The following is an 18925-nucleotide window of genomic DNA, read 5'->3' as shown; positions in this document are numbered from 1 at the left end:
TGGTTTTCACATGTTCTTTGATCTTCCAGTACTCTGGTAGATCCCCTGATGCTTGTCTTCTGTCACAAATGAATTCAGTAGAACTTGAACTGTGAAATGGTTTTCCATCATAGAGAAGATATTCTGTAGAATCAAGCTTGTGTTAATTTAAATGGTTTGTGAGGATATGTGTGTCAAGCTATGCTTGCTAAGCTACATAATAGATGGTAACAGAACTTTTTGTAGCAGGTGGAGGGAATCTTTCATTCTAGGTTGAGGGCTACACTGGCTTTAAGAAGAAGTGATGAGGGTTGAAGGACAAGCATGTATTGATATGTACTTTTCTCCTTTTTAATATTTTTTTCTTTAATTTAGACACTGTAAACAACAATGCATTCAAGAGCTTTGACTTCCCTCTGGGGCCCTTTTGGTAGCAGCAATTTCTGCATTGCTAAAATGCAGTCTTTTGGTGGTCGTATGTTACTAACAAGCACTGATACATTTAAAAAATGGTATTTTAAATTTAGACTATACAACTGCTCCATTTTTAGATACCTGTATACAGAATAAATGGCTGTGTTTCATTTAATTTTCTGTTCTCTTGGCATACAAGAGTGTCTGTCGTGTTTTACTTTGCTAATTACAATTTCTTGCAGTAAAGCAGATTTTTGTTATTTTGTTATATTATTGGTGTAGGAATGCAGCAAAAAGTAGATCATTTTCAAAGCAAGTGCTTTTATGAATAATGATTTATTATTTAGTGTGCTTGTTAACATCAAATTGCTTTCTCCTATTGATTTATTAAGCGCATATCATACATGTCACTCCTTGAAGGCTACAGGTTTTGAATTTTGTTAGTTTTTAGGTTACATAAACCTCATTTCACAAGGGCAATTCTTACAGACTAGGAACACAAAGTCTATATTGTATTAAAATTGACAGTCCTACCTTCAATGCAGTCCTGAATCTGTGGAAGCAATGTAACCCCTTCAGGAAAAGGAAAAGTGTGAAAGTGTGAAGAAACAGGACTTATCACTGCAAGCGCCATTAGTTGCCTGATCCAGTACATCTTTCTGGTCAATACTTCAGAAGAAACTACTTCTGCTTTGCCGATTATGCAATATTATATTTGGGGGATGGAGGGAAAAGGAATGAAAAGGTACCCTTGTAGATGTGTTTACAACTTGAGTGTTTACCTGAATGTCTCTCTTGTCCTTATTCAGTCATCTATGAGTTCCTCTTATTAGGATCATTGCATCCTTCACAATGTTTCTGCTTCTGCACAAAATGGGTTACATACAGTGTTTCTTCAATAATGCCTTCATGTAGAAAATCAGGGAAATGACCTTTAAAGAACAAAGTTAAGTATTAATCTAATACTGAAGGAGCGTATTAAAGGTTGTGAGATACTGTCAAAACAAATTAGTGAAACAATTCTTTCATTTCTTTATAGATTCTGGACAACCAGGAAGTCCAAGCCACAATGATCCTGCCAAGAATCCACCAGGTAAATATAAGTTCCAGAACATGTGCATCTAACATTGTTTGAGAACAAAGATACTACTGTTAATAGTTAAAAAGAGCATACTGGTCAGCAACCTATTTTGCACGCATAAGTACATATAATCAGGACAAGCTGTGATTACTTTAGTACTTTCAAGCTGGCAATGACTCAATTGCGGTTTCATCAACATTTGTTTAATCTAAGGAATTCTTTTTTCGCTTCATGGTTTTGACAATTTTGTAAGTAAGAATGGTCAGAGGAGTAAGGAGGCAATATCCCAAATTACTTTTATAAAAGTCTTCAAATGCTATAATTTTTATTTTACCTTGGACAAAACACAACTGATCTACCTTTAAAGTCTGAGATGTGAAGTTCTTTATTTTATACGTGCATTGTAAAATGCAAGTATGTTCATTTTTTATATTTTTCATATCAGCTTAGAGCAGTTTTTGAACATGTTGTTAATCGGTCATGCTAGTGACATTTGGAACTTCTGGGGAGAAATGTCAGTGTAAACAGTCCTTTAAATGGTTATCTAAAAATAAAAATTAAAGTGAAAATAAAAAACATGCCACACTGTTTAGACCAAAGATACTTTGTATTTCATGGAGTTGTCCTTCTAATCAATTGGGCTGTGCTTGTAAATCTTGTAAATCTTTATTGTTTCAGGAAGTGTTGTTGGGGTAAGATAAACAAGTCTGACAGCCATACTGTCACTTCTTAATGAGCAAGGCGTGACTCCTGCCATCACCGTCAATGCTGCATCTTCTGATTTAATTTCTCAGAAGTGGTTCTCTTGAAATAAGCTGCAACTAACTCAGTGTGCTCTTTTCCTAAATGCAAAATGAACCCCACTCTGACCACGAAATAATTGTGTAATGCTCGGCTAATACATAAATATTTATACCTTCTGGATCTGTCAAAAAATTAAGGGAAACAGCATGCATTGTGGCTGTACGGATTTGTACTATGCATATGATCAAAGTGTCATCATACTTTGTATCGTCAAACATCATGAGTGTTGCATGTGAATACACGAAAGTGGGAGAACCATCTTAGATCATATATTAATGTAATATATGTAATTATAATTATATATAATTATATAATTATATATAATTAATATAATATATAATATATATATATGTAATGTAAAACCAGAAACATATAGTGGAAGATGCAGATATGATTTTGGCTATAGACTTCCTTCCATGCTCTTTCGCTCCAAACCATGTGGGATGTTATGAGTAGGCTTTTATTTCTCTATTAAATTTGTGACAATTTGCACACAATGGTAAATTTACACATAAACCAAGCCTGCAAAATTTCCTTGCAGATAATCACAGTTTTGTAAAATTTAGAGCATTTAGCTATAGAGCATTTATTTTTGTTTTAGAATGTCTTTATTTGTCAGTGCAAGGAAAGCCAAATACATTACCCCTTATCATTTTAAAGGATCCTTTGTAGCCTCTGGGTTTGGGAAGCTGAAGGAATGTTTTAAAATTCTGTTTCTAAAGTACCAATTAGCATTTGGAGGATAACAGTGGAAGTACGTATTTCACTGCTGAGGATCACATTCTCGAATGAGTCCAGTCTTAATCCAAGCTATCTGAGTGAGGTGCAGTATTACCACCAGAAACAGAGCTTTCTTTTGGCAGTCTTGTGGGGCAAGACAAGATGTCCTTAGGTTTAACGAACTCCAGTGTCCCAGAAGATAGAGGGATATAAAGGGCAGAGAAATCCATTTGCTGGTTTCATCATGAAGCTTTCTACTTGAAATCTGAGCATAACACTTTCTCATGCTTTGGAGTTTCTGCTGGCAGTAGTACTCCTTTATCTGCTGCCAAGTGGGGACAGAAAATGGAAGCTGCGCTTTGCTTCCCGTGAAACCCTTCATTTAAGCAGAGACATAATTGAATGTCATCTGTGTATTTGAGGATACATGAACTTCTAGCATCATTTAGCTTTCCTGTGTAATACTGTCTTGGTATTAGAATGGCAAGGAGAAAGTGTTGAGGTTTGTGGGACTGCGGAACACAGGACTTCTAGGCTGTGCAGGAGAATGAGAGGGAGTTTTACTCCATTCAGCTTGCCTGGGAAAAGGACTGTTGTCCTGTTCTTTCTTATGAGTCTTATTATTAGAACCAGGCAGTCACTTGTGTCAGAGCCTCAGAGGATATCCACTCTGAGGTTTGTTTTCAGTCCCAGTCCAGGAGAACTTTGTCTGGCAGTGCCAGGAGGGTTTGTTCTATCCTGTTTTGGTCTCATGCCTGTATGTCAAGGAGCCAGGGCGTTGGCAAGGGATAGGTGCTCTTAGCTTTTTTATGCCACTACCTTCTCAAAGACATTGCCAAGGAAGAGGGCTTTGGAAACAGAGTTGGCAAAGTTGCTGGTGTTAAAAGTGGGTTTTTCTAGGCTTGGCTAGACTGTTGCATTCTTTAGGGTGTCTGGTAATTTGCTGTCTTACCCATGGAGAGAGGATAATGTTACTTGCCAAACAAAAGAACATCAAGAGTACTTGCTGGAATTCTTTACAATATGTTCCTAAAAATACACTGAATACTTTGATAGCATAATACAGTACTAAGATGGTGCAGCTTGTGGTGAAAGCGGTACGTAGTTTTTGTATCAAGATCCAGGGATATCCTCCTCTAAGTTTTATTTTTCAATATCTTTCATCTGGTCTATTTCTAAAGAATGAAACTTGCTTCTCTGAGAGCTGGGTTGTAAAAGTAACTTCTCTGCAGGGGATAGCTATGTAAATTCCAGACAGATAGATGAGCTGAGCTGCACTGAACTGAACTGAACTTACACAGGTTTGAACGCTGCTGTTGTCCGCATCACTCCTTAAGTTCCTGGAATCTAAATGTTTATGTTATGCTAGCATGGTGTTATTTATTAAAAGTTTACATGGTTTCAAAGAGAGAATGGATCCGTTTGTGGATCCATTGAGGGTGACTAAACAGACAGAGGCTCACCGGCATGGTAAGTTCTAAAAATGAAAATACTTGCAGCCTTGCACACTATCAGTCAGAAAACCCAACCAACAAACACTTCTGGCCTGCTATGCTTCTTACTATTCTGCTGGGCATCTGCTCAGGACTACTGCTGACGTCAGGGTTGTGCAGTGTGGTGGTTTCAGTATAATGTTGCATTATTCACTTCCTGCAAGTCCTGTAGGTCTTTTATGTAGCTGAAGAAAATGTAAAAAATAAGCCTATCTGAACATGTGTGTCTTGAAATACCTGCAAAGGTGTGGGAGGATATGTACTGAAGAGAGAATGAGTGATCCTTCAGTAAGTTCATCAGTTAGGCATAAGAAAATTATGAGGGTGAGTAGAAAAACATCTAGAACTACTAGTATGCTAACGATACTGACACCAGCCATAACAATTTGTTCTCCAGTGACACAGCCATTACAAGCCAGTTCTTCTAGTAGAGAATTATCTAGGTTTTGTTCTGCTTTCCCCCCCCCCCCCCCCCCCCCCCCCTTATTTACTGCCTTCTGGCCACAACTGTTTGATATTAATAAAGTTAGTTGCTGTCTGCTGTTGGTGTGAGGTTGCTGCTTGGCAAACTTTATTGATTTATGTTAACAATATAAATTAACAGCATTAACAATACTAAACAACTGTTTAACAGCAGTTTTTTAGCTGGTCAAAGGAATATTTTCATATAAATTTGTGAACTCTTTAACATCAGTCAGAGCTAAATGAGGAATGAAGATGACTCTGTTTTGAGCCTTTGTGCTGGCGAATATTCCATTATTTCTGTGGGGTGACACACTTTTAGACAGAGAGGCTGAGAAACTATCTCTTCACCTTTCATTCCTTCTCACTGTTTTCTTTCTTCTTCCCCCCACAGAAACCTGTGATTTGTTGTCAGGGAATCCATCTAGTGAGAAAATCCTTAATCTAAATGAGGCATAGGTGCGTGAATCCCCATTCCCAGGCGCACTGCTCTGGAATTGGTTCTACTCCTCTGTTTTGATCAGAAATTTTATTCTGGGAACCATTTCCAAAGAAGGCTTGAATGAAATCACCATCTATTAATTTTTATTTTTTTTTCCTAATTAAATAAGGTGTTGCCAAGAAGCTTGCAACCAGCCTCACCTGTCTCTAAATATGCAAATCCTTCTTGCAGCTGTAGAGCCCCAAAGGCTTTTTTGTGCTTTCATGTGGGCTAGCAGCCATAAGGAGAACATTCTTTTTGGATCAAACTCTAAGTAATGTGCAATAAATTTGCCTGTATATGACTGATTTAGATAGAAATATTTCAGTTTGCAGAATGTATAGTTTCAGAAATAATCTCTGAAAAGTAATGTGTTTGCAACCTTTGCTCTCTTTTGGAAATGCAATAAGCAAATGACTAAGTTTTGAATGACTCAGAACACAGATGGTTTCATTATTTTACTGTATTGCCAGTTATCCTCTTGTGGATCGGGAATTAGCCCCCTAATTAATAGGAATTGAAGAGATATTTCCTGTCCTTGTCATCGTAAGTGGCTTTTCTTGTGGAAGCAATGATGCCATACCAGCAGTTTGGGAATTCAGACAGAATTGTCTTTGAACAATCATATATTCACATCGCCTTTTCAGCATGGGAGTGGGTATTCTGAAATGCTTGCTGTTTCCTGTATGCCTGCGGCCATGTCATCTCAGATAGTTATCTTCAAATAAAACAGGGTTGGGTTTGGTCAGGGCTTGATTTTCTGTGGAGTTCTCCCTTTCCCAAATGCTCTATGAATTAGTAATGCCAGTGATTGAGAGGTGATGCTCTTCCTTGTCAGCCTCTCAGCCCTGAGCCAGGTGGGGCATTCTGAGGGCAGTGTGCAGCTGTGCTATCTCAACAATCAGAAGCCTGTACAGATCATACAGCCTCTTTTTCCAAGAGGAAGAGTTTTTGGCCTTGTGTACTGGTTTGAATTCTGGTGTAGGTAATTGCTACTGTCTACTGGCTTAGCATTACCTCTGAATTTGCATTGGCTATCCTTCTATATGAATTTACAGTATAAATAAATTATTCTGTGATTACTTCTAATGTCATGTTTTCTTCTGATACCATTGTGTTCAATGGTGAGTGCATTTTTTTTTTCTTCAAAACATGCACAAAAATTTACTAAAACCGCTTATATTACCAGTTAGAATTCTAGAAATCTACTTTGGCATCAGAAAATTCCTCTTTGGTACCTGCTAGTCCTATAGCAGCTTAAAAATATAGAGCTTCCCCAGCCTATTTTTAAATCTTGGCTGTAGTTTGTATATAACCCAAGACCCTCTGAAGTAAAAGGCAGTAAGCATGCATGTTTATTTTTTGTTTCTTGCTACATTTTGCGTATCTGACTATTTGGATTCCTGTATGTGTATTCCACAGTCTATTAAACCAGGTGTTTACTTCTATAAATTGCTCCAGCATTGAAGGATATTATAGTTCTGGTTATTACTTTGAGTTTATTGAAAATCTCTTTTGTTTTTGAAAATGGCACAGACAGCTTCTTAGTTCCTTAAAAACTTCAGTGGAGCCAGGTGATCTTTTTGCAGCATATTTTTTTTGTGTCCCAGTTACAACAAGATTGCAACTTACAAGAAAAAAAACAACAAACAAACTGGGTATGCAAGAAGGCCAGAGACAATTGTGCAGCAACCAAACTAGCTTCATTCTCTGGACAGACCTTTGTTTAACTGTTTTAAATGACATCACTGGTGAAATCTTCTTTGTCATTGCTTGGCTCATCTTATCCACCTTTAACTGCCTATAATAATTCTGGTTTAGTGGGAACCTGTTTCTGGTAGTCTTTGTAAGATAGTGGCTTCAAAATGCATACAGTAAGAAAACAAACTGGAAGTATGATAACTGTATGTATGGCAGTATGAGACTAAGTTCTCAGTACTGGTTCTGACTGTGAATAGTAGCTGTATGCCACTAGGATTCCTGCTGATATTAAAGAGCTTCCTGTAGAAGTCAAGTATTGCAGAGAACAGCAAGAGCTGATCCTTAAAAAGTCAGTTTTGAAAGACTCAAACAAAAGGACCTATACAGTGAAATGATTTAGTCTTTAACTGTAGCAGTTTCAGAAGTCAAACCAACCTGTGGGAGCACCAAGAACATTAAGTTGCATAACTAGCTCACTGCTAGTATCTTGTACGAAAGCTTCCAGCCTCTCTTCTCACAGTAGCTTAGACAGATGCTGAACCTGTCTTACTTGCAAAAGTAAGTAGACTTAATATCCAAAAATACATTAATGCAAATTGTTTCCTGCACTAATTGGATCCTTACTGCTGTTTGCAAGTTGCTCAAAATCGAGGCTATATCAGTGAAAAAAGTAGATGTTTAATGATGCCAGGAAGCAATTTTATGTTTTGGCACTAGTCAATATGCAACAGAATGTAAACAGACGTTCTATTCATAAAAATACAATGAAATCAGAAGACATAAAAAGCCTGGTTAAAGATTTGTCAAGCCAGACGTCACTAGTAAGCTTTTAAGTAATGTGAGAACAAGCCCTTTATGGTACATGCTAGTGCAAACTGAAAATATTTTTCATTAGGTTCAAACAACTTTCCCTCCCCCCTCCATTTTAAGTCCTAGCATGATTAAAAGCCTGTACTTGAAGCACTTGAAGTTATAGCATAGAACAGAATGGAAAATATGTAGAAGGACTCAAACAGAATAACTTCTGCTGCAGTTGAAGGCATTACTGAAAGTTTCTCCTGTTACTGACTGTATGAGGGGAAGCTTGATCGGAATTGCTGTTAGGCTTAACCTGTTTGCCTTTAATCCTTGATGACACTGGTCTGGTCATTGTAATGTTGTTTGGAAAATGTATTTTTTTTAGAACTGAGTCTGTATAAATGTTAGGACAGAAGGCAGATTTTTATGCTGATCCTGTACAAAACCTAAAAGGAAATATAGAAAAAAGGCCCACTCTTATTTATGGTTTTGGAAGTTACTGACTGTTCATATAGAACTGCACTATAGTGTTTCTGGTAGGAGTGATCTTTTGTTTTAGAACTCAGACTTTTAAGTGTAATGACAATTAGTGAAGTGTATTTCAGGGAGTGTCATAAGATGGTTTTAGAACACGGCGGTACTCAGTGTTTGCATTGGACGGTTTGAACAATAAAGACAGAAAAGTGTTATCATGACCATCAAAAGATGTAGTAAATCCCCTATAAGGAATACAACAATAGACTGTTATCAAGTGCTTTAGTTTCTGTACTGAACAGATCAGAATCACACACTAAGAATGCTAATTTAAGGCTGTTTAACATATAAATGCAGGCAGTGCATTAGGGAATACTTCATAAAAAGTAAGAGCTGCACTGTATGGAATATCACCACATATTTTTTTCTTGCATGCAATGTGATAATGTGAATATGAATTTAACTCTTACTCAGTAGGGAGATCAGCTTCTCAATGTAAAAGCCAGTTTCTCACACCATAAAGTCAGAATGTCCTATATTGTTGTCCTGCTGTATACTGTCTTGCTGTTTGTATTATATCATTTGTAGAGTGCATATTTCTGCAACAAATTACAGTGGTTTAATGGCACAGAACATTTTCTTATTGCACAGCTGGGAGCCAAGAACAGTTCTGTAACACCCTCATGATGGATTTTCTTCCTAACCAGTTGAGGTTCACTGGTGCTGGAACTGAACATACAGTGTTTATTTTTCTGCACTCAGAAGCACCACTGGAATCCACCTTCCCTGTTAGGACCATCCAAGGCAGGGTGAAACCTGGGTGAAGGACAGTGATCCATCAGTCAACAATGCATCCTTTTGTGAGGGACTGATGAGTATTGGTACCACTCAAGGCAGATTTTTTTCCCTGCTTCCATTTCATTATTACAAGAAGACAAATGCATTAGATCAGATTGATTTTTTTGTGTTATGTGGGTATTCTCAGTATTGCCAGTGACATAAGCCTGACAATTCATGAGAGAAGCCTGAAGATTAAACACCTGTGTCTGTTTATACATGTATACATATGTGCTCTTACATATAAAATCATATATGGGAACTTTCATTGAATATGAGCCTTGGGACTTTTTCTCATTGTAATTACAGCTTGACCAATCTGCACTTGGTTTTATCTCTGAAGTTAGCCTGACTTGAATGAAGGAAGTTGTGCTTCAAAGTAGTGGTATTTGGATAATCAGCCGAGAAGTTCAGTCTTGTCTCATTACCAGCTCCGGAGCTGGCTGCATGTTTGTACACTGGCTTCAAGCCACACATTGCTTGCAGGCCAACTAAAATCAAGAAACCAAATTTTTCTTGGGAAATGTTCCTTCGTGTACTACTGCATATTTCTCCTGCTGGAGGAAATAGGCAGAGAAGGGAAAGATTGTTGGTGTCAGAGAAATTATTAGTGTTCATCCAGTTTGCCCATTCTTAGGCTAAAAAATGAAAACTGGGAAAGAAGGGAAAAGAAGTATTAACTCTTCACCATTTTTTCATGGTTTGGATATGCCAAATTATGTTAAATAAAGAAGTAAATATTTGAGAAGCCATGTCATATTTTCATCCACACAAATACATGGAGAAAAGGTGCAAGAAAAAGAGAAAAGCTGTTACTACTTACGAACTGCAGTAAGTTTGCAGAGATGCTGACAAAAGACAGGTTGAAGGACTATGGGAGAGGAAAAAGTAATGTACATGGAAAGAAGCTGTTGAAAATTAGATGGAGAATAATGTGAAAGGAAGTAAAGAAATAAGAGAGGGAGATCTGCAGAGCTTCTAGTGGAAATGAACACATGCAGAGATGTCCTGTGAAGTGATTTTGACTGGAAGATGAGAAGATGGTGGCATTGGTGTAACATCATTCAGGATGATTCCATGGGCCTATGATGCTCTGCATGACCTCTGCACCTGTGCCTTGGTTGGCTTTTTAGTTGGGAAAGGCTGACATTCATGTATAGTTGTAACAGATGTCAGGAAATGTGCCCAGTTCCATGCACTCACATTGTTTCAGTTTGTTAGGTGCTGTCTTTATTTATACCTGCACTGGTAAATAAGATCAGAGGTGCTGGGCAAGGTGGCTCTGTGGGCCTAGTAAAATTGTTAGTAAGCAGTGAAAACTGCTCTTTTTACCTTTGACCTCACTGACCCTGAAAAGTAAGTAGCAATTTCTCCAGCTGTACTAAGGACAGATCTCTCAAGTGAAGTGTACTGCTTTTGCAGTCACTTTTCTGATTATAATGGCAGTGTTTTCTTAAATTACTTGAAGATGAAAGCAGTAATTGCCTAAAGAAACCTAAAGACTGAACCATTCTTTTCCAAATCAGTAAATATTCCAGAAGGTGCATTTTTTGTTTGATTTTTTAGACATTTAGAGTGCTTTTACTCATTCAAGCATTTGAAACAGAAAATTACCAGTGTATTTCCAAAAGAAAAAAAAAAAGCTGCATTAATTCAGAAAAGAGACCAGAGAGAAAACAATAAGAAATTCATAGTGCAACGTCTCACATAAAACAAATAAGAAAATAATACTGTTGGAGCAGAAATGTGCACACAGTATAGATCTAAATATTTCTGTTGGTAAATTATTTGCATTCCTACCTGGAAGGACTGTGATGTCATGCAGCCCCAGACTGAGTCAGGTCAGCTTATGCAGTGATTATTGACATAAGACTTCCACAGAAACCTGGCTTTCTCAGTTCCCCTTTTATAACGTTGTCTAGTTACACTGCTAAGATAAGTCTTGATTACCAGCAGTACTCCAATTTGTGCCTGAATTTCATGGCAGTAAACGTATATCGTATACATTTATCTTAGAAAAAGCAAACAATACAAAACCAATAATAGATGGTTTCTTTAATATAGGTTTCTAGATATATAATTCAGCATTTATACAAAAAAAACCCAACCACTGAAGAGCTCAGTTGTTTTGCCAGGTTCCTACTTATGTGGGAAATAACAGTAAACTCCTCATCTGCCTCAGACATGATGATTTGGTAATGGAGGTGGTAGAGTCACTATCAGCAGGGTAAGAGTTAAGTAAAAATCTGTTTAACAGAAATGTGTGCAAAGACAGGACTGTTCTATGGTGCAATTAGTCCTGCTGATACCGTCCTTAGTTGAATACTAATGTTAACAATTGAAGATACTGATAAAAGGAACTTGATTTTAGACATTTTCTGGATGGTTAGCTAGGGCCTTAGTATATAGCCTGTTAGTTTTCATACACACATGAAAATTTTGCTTTTTCACATCTCTTCAAGATTTTTTGCTCCTCTGCCTGAATTTCAGCTCTCATTAGATCCTGTGATTACATTTCAGTGTACTTTGGGCTGTGTATTATAGTTCTGGGACTCCTGATAATGCTGTTACCTAGTGTGTAAACTTGTCGGTGGTTATTTATTAATCTTCGTATTACACTGATTATGATGTTGTGATTTTTTTCAGTGTACCTTGAGGACAGTTTTGTAAAATCTGGAGTCTTCAACGTGTCAGAACTTGTGAGGGTGTCCAGAAGTAAGTTCTCATTTTCATTTAATCATTTACAAAGCCTGCTATAATAAAGAAAAGTTGTTTGGTTTTTTTTGTCGTGGAAGTTTGTTTTACTTCCCAAGATGTGAGATTCATAGAAAATGTCTATAACGGCGCAGATTCATATCTATGACCACAGTATTACAGTTCATCTTGTGCATGTTTTTAATAAACAGAAATCTTTTGTCTTTTCAATATTTAAAGATCGAATCCATTTGTTATGTGTCCCACTGCACAGCTTAAAGGACTGGTATGTCAATAAAATTACCATACGGAATAAAACCTTCTATTTGTTCGACTTGCTGCTTTTTAAGGTTCTCTTACACATCCTTGGATTTTACCAAGTTATCTGATCATTTTTTTAGTCTGTTTTTAAATTTGTAGGTCTTAGAAAAATCACAGCATGGATATAAAGGACGACTGGCTTAATTTATAATTCAGTAGTGTTTCTTTTACTCGTAGTACTGGCTGTAATTGAGTTTTTAATTACATTTGCTTGTTTTGGCATCAGAAGTGTTATGCACATAAACATAAAAAAAAGTAAAATACAAAAAAAAAAGGTCAGGTGAAACTTCTATTGCAGAAAAAACCCCTCAGAATGAACGTAAATAACATCTATTTTGTTAACACCTAAGAATCTGCTGTAAAAAGGACATAAAGCCAGCATATATTTCATTTGACACTGCTTTCTTAACACTTCTTTTCTCCATAACAACATTATTAAAGTATTTCTCTTAAGACTTCATTAGGAAGTGAAGAAAAACCCAACCCCAAACTTAAAAATCATAGTTAGAAGTATCTGCAGTGGTGATACCAGCATTATAACAACTGAAAGATCCAGGAAAATAATCCCTTTTCTGATGAGGTGAGAAAAAAAAAAAAAGATTGGGCACAAATTTCCAAAACTGTCTGTCTAAATTTTGTACATGAATTAATTCATGCCAGGTGAGGATGCTTTAAGAATTTAATAAACATAGTGAAGCTTAAGGTGAATGTGTGATTTAATTTGCTGTGATCAGAAATTAATATTCAACAACATTAAAATTATATTAAGTCCTTCAACAAAATTGCCATCCTGCAGTGTTAGGACATACTCTATTTTGTACTTGCTGAAGATACCGCTTTTCTGATGTAGGAGTCTGAGGATGTATGAAATGCAGCTTTCTTTTAGTTGTCAGGTGATTAAATACACTTTAAAGTATCAGGACATTCAGATTAAAAAAGAATCAATATTGTAGTCATGTTATGAAATTGTACCTTCTGCAGCTATTATACACAATATACTTGTAATAATAAGCTTTAAAGCATGTGGTTTCTGTGGGATTTCTCACCATGCATTTGTTTAACCTCAAGCTGCAACAGAGGTGTACTTTAACTGTCAGGGAAAATACAAGCCTTCAGATACATTACACAACATGCAATTATTCTTTTAAGTGCCAAAGGTAGTTAAAATGCACAATGCACAGACAGCGAACAAAGGTAAATACACCACAATGTATAACATATAATTTATTTGTGAAATACCAAGGTGTACGGTACACACACTCTTGTAAGGAGGTGAAGATAACATTGAGTGTATGTGTTTGTGCGTAGAAATACACATGCAGAGCGGTACCTGTGGTACTGGGTGAAAGATAAAGGAGACAACAAAACATACTGATAGCACAGAAGACTGTTGTTAATATAGAAGAGTTAGCACTAAGGGAAAATGAGTTTATGTGTCCCCAGGTTTGTTCTTACCATTTGTTTCAGTTCTTTAATGAATATTGTTAGCTATCCTTACAAACCTTGCCTCACTGATTACAAAACTCCTTCTACAGGAGGCTGGACTTTGTGCTGATGTTTGTGTTACCTTTTTTATATTGATGATTCCAGGGTACCTATTATACAAAAAATACATTATGTCTGCATAACTGCTAAGGGATTTCTAGGACTGGGGAAGATACTTCATTTTTTTAGATATATAAACATTGATAGAACTTGTCCATACTTAGTTTCGGCAAGCGGCAGGAAATTAGATAAATGTAGTAACATCTTGATGTTTTTCCCAGTGTTAAAAATGAAAAGATGGCAAAAAAGATAGAATAATGTATTTGACTTATTATGATGATGTATTTTTCAGCACCCATAACCCAAGGAACTGGAGTGAATTTCCCAATTGGAGAGCTTCCAAGCCAGCCATATTACCATGATATGAATTCGGGTGTAAATCTGCAGAGGTCTTTGTCCTCTCCACCAAGCAGGTAAAAATTTGACATAAATACTAAAGTGAAACCAGGTTTAATAGTCTAGGAGAGACAATTCACAAATACTGTCAACAAGTAACTATTTTATGATTTTCCTCTGATTTTGTGAGTTAGGCTGCCTACGTATGTTACCATAATCTAAATACAAGTATCTATGTTTCAGATTTTGAAGCAGTGTCATTATTGCCTGTCATTGCTGTTGATACTGAAGATGATAATAACATTTGTCAGGGTTTGAAGTGCTCACAGAATCATCAGCCAAGATAACAGCTACTTGTCCTGAAACTGCTGCAGGAAGGTCGAGCAGCTGGCAGGGCTCAGTGACACAGGGCAGTTTCACACTCAAAGGCTGTCTTAGAGGGCTACCTCTTGGACCTCCATTTTGGAAGATATGTTGGACAGATACACTTTCCTATAGAAAAAGCGTTAGAACATGTACATAAAGAAAAGATGTCTTCATCCATGGGATCACCCTAGCTCATGAAGTATGTTTCTTGCCTCCCCTTACAAGGGGTATTTTCCTAGCACAGAAGGAATAATGAGGAGCATGTGAGGTAGTCACAGGCTCTTTGTTTTTTCTCAAGGATCTCCATGTGCCTGTTACAGGCAATTTGATCTGAGGAACCTCTTTCTTCCTTGCTTCAACATGCTCACTTCTCCCAGTGCTTAAAAGAGACAAAATTCCCTCCCTCAGAAGCAGTTGGTGGGCCACAGAGATGGAGAACCTGCTGTGCCTTCCTTCTGACTCCCAGATCATGTACAGTCATGCCCCTAGGGCCCCTTGGTTTCCTGAAACTGTCCGATGTACCATGAAATCATAAGCACTGTAGAACCTCACATTAACCCCATGTTTCTGCAATCCAGTGAGTCAGCAAATATCTGCCTAGTGGTATAGGGTTTAACAGGACTGCTAGGGTCTGGGGTGTTTTTCTGCTAGTGTCTGGTGCTTCTGGTGCTCATATTCCCAATTTCATTTCACTGTATTTTCAGCTTGGCATTTCACCTGCTACATTTTAGAAATGGCTGAGTTAATTCTCACAGTGTTGTCCTAACAACAATACCACCACTACCATTAAAATCTTCACACTGGTTTTCTGTGGCAGCCAGCATAACAGTTTCAGTATATATTGTTACAAAGAAGCTTCTACTCCCTCCACTGTATTGAAGTGTCCATTGATTTTATATAGGGGACTTAAAATATGGGCCTTTTTTTTTTCTTTGTTTGTTTTTGTTTTAATTAAAATAGTCGGAAATGAAAAGTCTTTGAAAAGCTTAGAATTTTGACCTGCTGAAATACATTACTGTATTTCAGTTTACACTACATTTTTTCCTTATTAACACATTCAGAAAAGTTTCTGCTTTACCTGTATCAGTCATGGTTTTCCAGTGCTTTGTTCTACTTCTGTGGTTTCTGCATAGCATTTAACACTCTCATGACACAGCCTTTCACTGGTACATTACAGGAACTGGTTTCTTATTTGTTCAGCCAAATGCTGGTAGACTTTTATGTTACCCATTCATGCCATCTTTGAAATAGTAAATTGTGGAAAATGCAAGCACATGCCTGCATTGCATATTATTAAATAACATCATCTAAGTTAATGTAAGCTTTAATATCCACTTTTTTGTGCTTTGCATGCTTGAATTACTTTCTACTTTACTTTCTATTGAAATATTTCTTGTAATCAAAGCAGTCTATATTCCATTAGTAGCTGTGTATCATATTCATTGCCAAATCTCACATTACTTCAACAGCAAAAGACCCAAAACTATCTCCATAGATGAAAATATGGAGCCAAGCCCGACAGGAGACTTTTATCCTTCTCCAAATTCACCAGCTGCGGGGAGTCGGACATGGCATGAAAGAGATCAAGGTGAGTAACATGGGACTATTTTGCCTTCAAGTATATTATTCAAATATACAATACATCACTGCATCTGCGCTTTCATTACCACAATAAAATGATGGCATTTTAGAGGAATCATTTTTCTGTCTCAAATATGTATTTTCTGGTTTCATAAATGTGGTTATAACCAGCAGTCAACAGGACATGTTATAAATAACCACATAATAATTTTTCCATCTGGTCATTGCCTTATCAATAGTTTGAAAAGATGTGTGCAAGTGAGGTACTTGATACTGTGAATACTGTGATGATCTCAGCAGGATTTTGAGTACAGTGGTTTCAGGTAAAAAGCAAAACATCTATGTGGTGGTTGGGTCAACATGAGTTTACTCAGTTCTTGTTTTTCCATGACAGAATGCTGTATGTACATTCAGTCCAGATGTTGTGACACAGAAAGGTCCAATAGGCTCTTGTCTGAAGAGCCCACATGTAGCTCTGTGGGACTACATCCACATGCTAAAGGGTGTTGTTGTCGTTTGGGTTATCAGAAGATAGGAATATGTTTGTGTGGAGAATAGAGTTACGGCTGTCAAAACAGTAAAATTAATTCTCATAACTTTCCCTCATGTAATCTTAATCTTTATAAATCTAGATGCCAGCATGGTATTTTCTCTCACTTTTGTGATGTGAGTATATGCTTAAACTCACATGTATTTGAACATGGTTGGTTAATGGATCCTGTGGCTGACGTGCTGCAGCTATTTGGAGAGCCTGGGAAATATACAGCAAAGTATGTAGAAGCGAAGCAGAGAAAAAGACATGCTGTTGCTTCCTTTACTAATCATCCAGTGTTTGCACCCCTTTTCACTGTCCACTGCTCATCATTGCTTTCAGTTCTTCAGTGACCAACTGACCTTTGGCCTTAACTCATATTTAGATTGGTTTAGTCTTTTTTTTTGTTTCTTTTGCCTGCTGATTTTTTTCTTTCATCAGTGTGAGCAAGGTAGCATGTGATGGGTATTTAACTGCCTTTTATTTTCAATTTTTTTTACAGTTGGTCTCCTTTTAATCTGCTTCAGCTTACCGTCCGTCTGTGTTCTCATCATTAGGCTATTGCCCTTACACAATGTTACTAGTCTTTCCTTCACTATTTTGTACTTTTTGTTATGGAGGCCCTGATGTTTTTTGTTTCTGTCTGTTTGCATTGACTGTTGAATTTAAAATAAAAAAACAGACTTGCCTGTGGCTTTGCGTATCCAAACTTACAAACAGCAAAATAGCAGTTCTAAAAGCCAGAATCTTCCTGCTTGTTGTGAAATATTTCACTCCATGACTGTTACCTGACACTTTATTAGGACTTTTCCTAAAAGACAGGCTTGCACCTCAATTTTTGTGCTTTTCAAGTAAGTGTTTTTTGGAGCTGTGGGATAAACAGCTCATAGTTCCTCTGTAAAGTGGTCACCACATATCCCCACTTGTGAAATGAAGTCCCTTTGTTCTACTGAGTGAACTGTAGGAGCTGCAGAACCCTGGCAGAGGGGTTTTCTTTAAGACACTATGAGGGATCTATTTTTTTCTATCCTTAAGATGTTCTTCCATTTCTGCAGAGAGACACATACACCATTGTATGGTGAAAACCATTACACTGAAGGCAGCATAAGCTTTCTGCCCCTAACCATTTATGTTTGGCTGCATTCACTTTCTAAGGTTACCCTGCTGCTGTGGAAACACTGTGAGGTAGTGGGCGCAGTGCTTGTCCATACCTGGCCTCGCTGGGAAGGGGTATTTGGCAGCTCCTGGCATATTTGTTCTGCTGAGGATTTGTTAGGTACTTATCTTCATATTAGCATGTTATCTGTGGAAAGCTTGTTTTGGATACAAAAGTCTTACCAAGAAAGGGTATTTGTGAAAACCTATGTTCTGTTTCCCTATGCCTGCAAGCACAAATATGATAGAAATAGAAATTTGGAGGTGGTTTTCTATGCCAGAGAGCTTACTGGTAGTACTTCCCTCTCAAGCATGGAGATTTGTGTGTCATTTTAGGTTAGGCACAAATGAAAAAAGAAGCCATTTGGGTTCACATTTTTGTTCACGCAGTTTTGCCAGAGGATGTTCATATAGTCCCAATAGGCACTATTTTTCCAGACAGTCTCCAAAGGTCATCAGCACCAGAAATATGAATCATTTCACATTACCCACCAATGAGAATATGCAGAGGTATCATGTTTATTGTTAAGTAAACACTCACTTTCACTCTGATGCAATTTTAACTTTTCTAGGAGAAAAAAAAATCAGAAATAAGGTCAATATTAAGATATCGCAATACTGATTTCAGTTTCATTGTTTTGAACCTGACAGAACAAGTCTCTTAACTTCTGACCTGTACTAGATCTAGTTTCTTTGTCTGCATACCTAAGTTAAACAATGTAAAACAATGATAGCTGAAACAGGTTAAGAGTTAAGAGTTAAGGTTAAGAGTTTCATAGATGTCTAGGGGGTATCTAACCATTCTGATAGAAAGATTTAGATAAAAATTAATGGGTAACACAGAATCACAGAATGGTTTGGGTTGGAAGTGTCCTTAAAAATCATTTAGATCCAACCCAACTGCAACAGGCAGGCACACCTTCCACTAGACAGATTGCTCAAAGCGCTGTCCAACCCAGCCTTGGACACTGCCAGGGGTGGGGCATCCGCAACTTCTCTGGGCAGCCTGTGCCAGTGTATCACCACCATCACAGTGAAGAACTTCTTCCTCATGTCTAATCTAAATCTTCCTTTGTTCAGTTTAAAGCCATCCTCCCCCCTGTCCTATCACTACATGCCCTTGTAAAAAGTCCTCCAGATTTCTCATCATC

The 18925-nt window shown here is 37.3% G+C and overlaps 1 protein-coding gene across 1 annotated transcript in view; it reads left to right on the top strand.

Moving 5' to 3' along the window:
- The first annotated feature begins 1436 nt into the window (after positions 1-1436).
- NFIB (nuclear factor I B) overlaps positions 1437-18925 on the top strand; it is a 64736-nt gene continuing 47247 nt past the window's right edge. The window contains exons 1-4 of the mRNA XM_031054355.2: positions 1437-1486; positions 11891-11959; positions 14097-14217; positions 15976-16094. Coding sequence (XP_030910215.1) covers positions 14168-14217; positions 15976-16094 — 169 coding nt within the window. The 5' untranslated portion in view covers positions 1437-1486; positions 11891-11959; positions 14097-14167. The remainder of the gene's footprint in view (positions 1487-11890; positions 11960-14096; positions 14218-15975; positions 16095-18925) is intronic.

This window comes from Melopsittacus undulatus, chromosome Z, assembly GCF_012275295.1.
Source record: "Melopsittacus undulatus isolate bMelUnd1 chromosome Z, bMelUnd1.mat.Z, whole genome shotgun sequence".
Taxonomy (NCBI): domain Eukaryota; kingdom Metazoa; phylum Chordata; class Aves; order Psittaciformes; family Psittaculidae; genus Melopsittacus; species Melopsittacus undulatus.
The sequence above is the reverse complement of the archived record's forward strand: the minus strand, read 5'-3'. Positions and strand labels throughout refer to the sequence as shown.